The sequence below is a fragment of the Populus trichocarpa genome, chromosome 1, assembly GCF_000002775.5.
Source record: "Populus trichocarpa isolate Nisqually-1 chromosome 1, P.trichocarpa_v4.1, whole genome shotgun sequence".
Lineage (NCBI taxonomy): Eukaryota > Viridiplantae > Streptophyta > Magnoliopsida > Malpighiales > Salicaceae > Populus > Populus trichocarpa.
The window spans coordinates 9,307,081-9,310,075 of record NC_037285.2 but is presented as its reverse complement, the minus strand read 5'-3'; the positions used below and the strand labels follow the sequence as shown (position 1 = coordinate 9,310,075).

The window sequence follows — 2,995 nt, the reverse complement described above, 5'->3', positions numbered from 1 at the left end:
AGACAGAATACAAGACAAGACTTGGTGAGGATGAAGACCGATAAATTGTTTAGTTGTGTGCCTGACAGGTCCTCTACCACCACGACACGGATCTTGGCTAGAAAGCTTCTACCCTCACCGTTTTCAATTCGACAAGCCAGGGTCAAGCGGTGGCCGTAATACCAGGTGCTTCTGTCATACTCTAGGGTCCTGCTAATTGCTTCGCTTCTGCAGCAGAATCTTTTGCATTTCCATTTTTACCTTTTTCTCAATCTGTGCATTCCTATCATAAACACATGCTGCTAATTATATGAACCTCCGATGATGCAATTTCACTGAGTTCAACTTCAACTTCATAAAACAAAAATGAATCAAGTAGCATTAACTAGTCCAGGCAATATGAAGGAGAAAGCAGGAACCACTCCAATATTGCGATCTCTGAATTAACCTTATGGAAGGGCATAATTAACCTTTACCTGTACATACAGGAGAATGACAATAAAGTGTAGCATAAACCTCTATGCTTATTTGAACACCCAGGAGGATTCAATATTCAATTGCCATGGGAAGAATATTCAAACGGGGAACAGGCAATCGGGGAGAATCAAACATTCTAAAAAAATTGAAGGCGTGCAAATATTATTTGGACAGATAAGTAGAGATACACCCTGACGTGGTAAAGATTTCTTATGAGAAACAAGAGAGGAAAGCCATTCAAACCAAATTGCAACTAACAATCCATTGATCCACTTCATTATGGAATCGACCATCCACAAACCCCCCAAATACATTCACCTGGTGCTCCCCTGCTAATCTCCACCATCCCCCATAAAACACTCAACCATAACCAGTATAAAAAGCAACCATTCAGAACCAACTAGCACTAAATTCCTAATTAAAACCGAACCCTGAAAAAAAGAACAATACCAAATTCACCAATCCTTTTAAGGATCAGCATCAGAACCTCCCCACCTTATCAGCCTTAATCACAGGATTCGCCTTGGCAATAGCATTACGGCCAGCACCCTTGAAATCGAAGGAGCACTCGTGATTCTCAGAGTACCTATGAGTCCCACAGTATGTGCCACCGCATTTGCACATGAATCCTGTCAAGCCAACCTTCTTATTGCAGCTGAAGCACCTATTTGCCGGCTTCGATGACACCTGATCGCCAGCAGCAACAGCAGTTTCTGCCGAAGAAGAGGCTTCAGCGGATTGCATGGAATTAGCCACCGCAACTTGAGGGGCATCAACAGCAACCCTAGAGTCAATATGTTGTTGTGACTTCATGTTTAGCGTCTTTTCCATAGCAGCCTTAGCAAAGGCAGCTTGCTCTTCTTCAGCACGAAGGTCACGGTAACACTTGGAGCAAAGGTTCATGTTTGCAGCCGTGCCAAAAAAACCACATCCATTAGCACAAAGCTGTGGCTGTGACGATGGAAAGCTTGTACCTTCGTTTTGCTCAGAACCCATGTTTTCCTTCTTGTTTCTAGAGTCCAAAAAAAAATCAGGGTTAGGTTTTTCAAACTTTTTCTTGTACTCAATCCGATGAATCTCTAGAGATACAGAGACCACCGTTCGTATATTATGCGTGGAATTCTTATCAACCAAAAGTAATGTGCAATTTATAAAGAACTGCTGGCTTGAGAAATTAAATGTGAGAGGGGCATTTATGTATTTAGCTGGAGGTACTTTTGTCAATTGGACCGAGCCGACCGACTCCCTACCATGTTATTAGTTATTACTCGTGGAAATTTTGGAATTTAAAAAGTTAAAAATGAAAGATAAACTAATAAATAAACGTGCAACTACATAATGACGAAACAAACCCCGAGTAAGCTCCTTTTTTTACAATAATAAGGAGGACAATATTGACTTTTCAAAAAACCAGATACCATAAAGAAATTCCAGGACCTTCTTGAAGATTTTGTTTGGTATCGTTGTTCCACGGTGTTTTTTTATAAATTTTTAAATTGATATGTTAATATTAAAAATAATTTTTAAAAAAATATAAAAAAAATATTATTTTCATATAATTCCAAACAAAAAAAATATTTTAAAAACAAACTTCCAAGCAGTATTTAAATACTAGCATTTAATAATAAAATCTGGATTGTCCAAATTCTTCATGCTTAAGGATCAAACGGCTCTAACACTAATCCACCAAAAAAAAAAACCCAAAACAACGGCGAAGGCATCATAGGATTTCTCCAGAAATCTGTTATCATCGACGAACAACATGAGGAAACAGAAAGATCTCAATGGACAGACACGATCTGTTTATGCAGAACATAAAAAAGACTCCATACCTGGTGATAACCTGGAAAGATTCCAAACTTTCAAACGCTCTCTAACTTCTGTTTGCGTGTCGTATCTTTGTTTTTCCGAATGATTGCTCTAAATCAACGATTAAGAAGAATCATAGATTCAATTAACATAAGAACGAAATTAGTTCTTAGGACGTTGAGAGAGGGGTTGAGAGGAGGGGGGGGAGGAGAGAACAGAGAAGTGACCAAAAACCCTGGTTGTTGAGTCGATTACGGGTAATAAAGAGAGCCAGACTGTTGTTTACGAGGGACCCCCGGTTTTATTTATTTATTTATTTTTCTAATGTCGGCAAAATAACGCATATCGTATTATCATGGGACAACAAACCTTAGCTGTCTGATTGAATTCCAATCTGACTCTGACGTCAGTATTTTACAAATCACGGTTCATTAGTGTGGACTGTGGAGCCCATGAGTGTATTTATGTAATTTTTTATTTAAAATACTTTTTTGTTATCAAGAGAGAGAGACCTGCCTTTTAACTTTTAAGAGCCAAATTCTTCGTTTGCACGCTTCTTCCCGATGCAGGTACTAGGGCCCTACTTACTTTTAACTGGACCGGTGGGGCTCAAATCTAAAATTCTAAATCGGGTCACCTTGCTGTGGGTCCAGTACAGGAAAAGATTTTCGTCAAGAAATGTGGTTTAATGGCAATTTTTAGTCTTTCTCTTATACTATTTTTATCATAT

At 38.8% G+C, this 2,995-nt stretch overlaps 1 protein-coding gene across 1 annotated transcript; it reads right to left on the bottom strand.

Moving 5' to 3' along the window:
- Window positions 1–590: 590 nt before the first annotated feature.
- LOC7490939 (zinc finger A20 and AN1 domain-containing stress-associated protein 1) lies at window positions 591–2,525 on the bottom strand. Its single transcript, XM_002298051.4, has 2 exons — window positions 2,289–2,525; window positions 591–1,468 (listed from the first exon to the last, which is right to left on the bottom strand). Exon 2 carries the CDS (start codon window positions 1,450–1,452, stop codon window positions 937–939), a length of 516 nt encoding a protein of 171 aa, XP_002298087.1. The 5' UTR covers window positions 1,453–1,468; window positions 2,289–2,525; the 3' UTR covers window positions 591–936.
- Window positions 2,526–2,995: the final 470 nt, after the last annotated feature.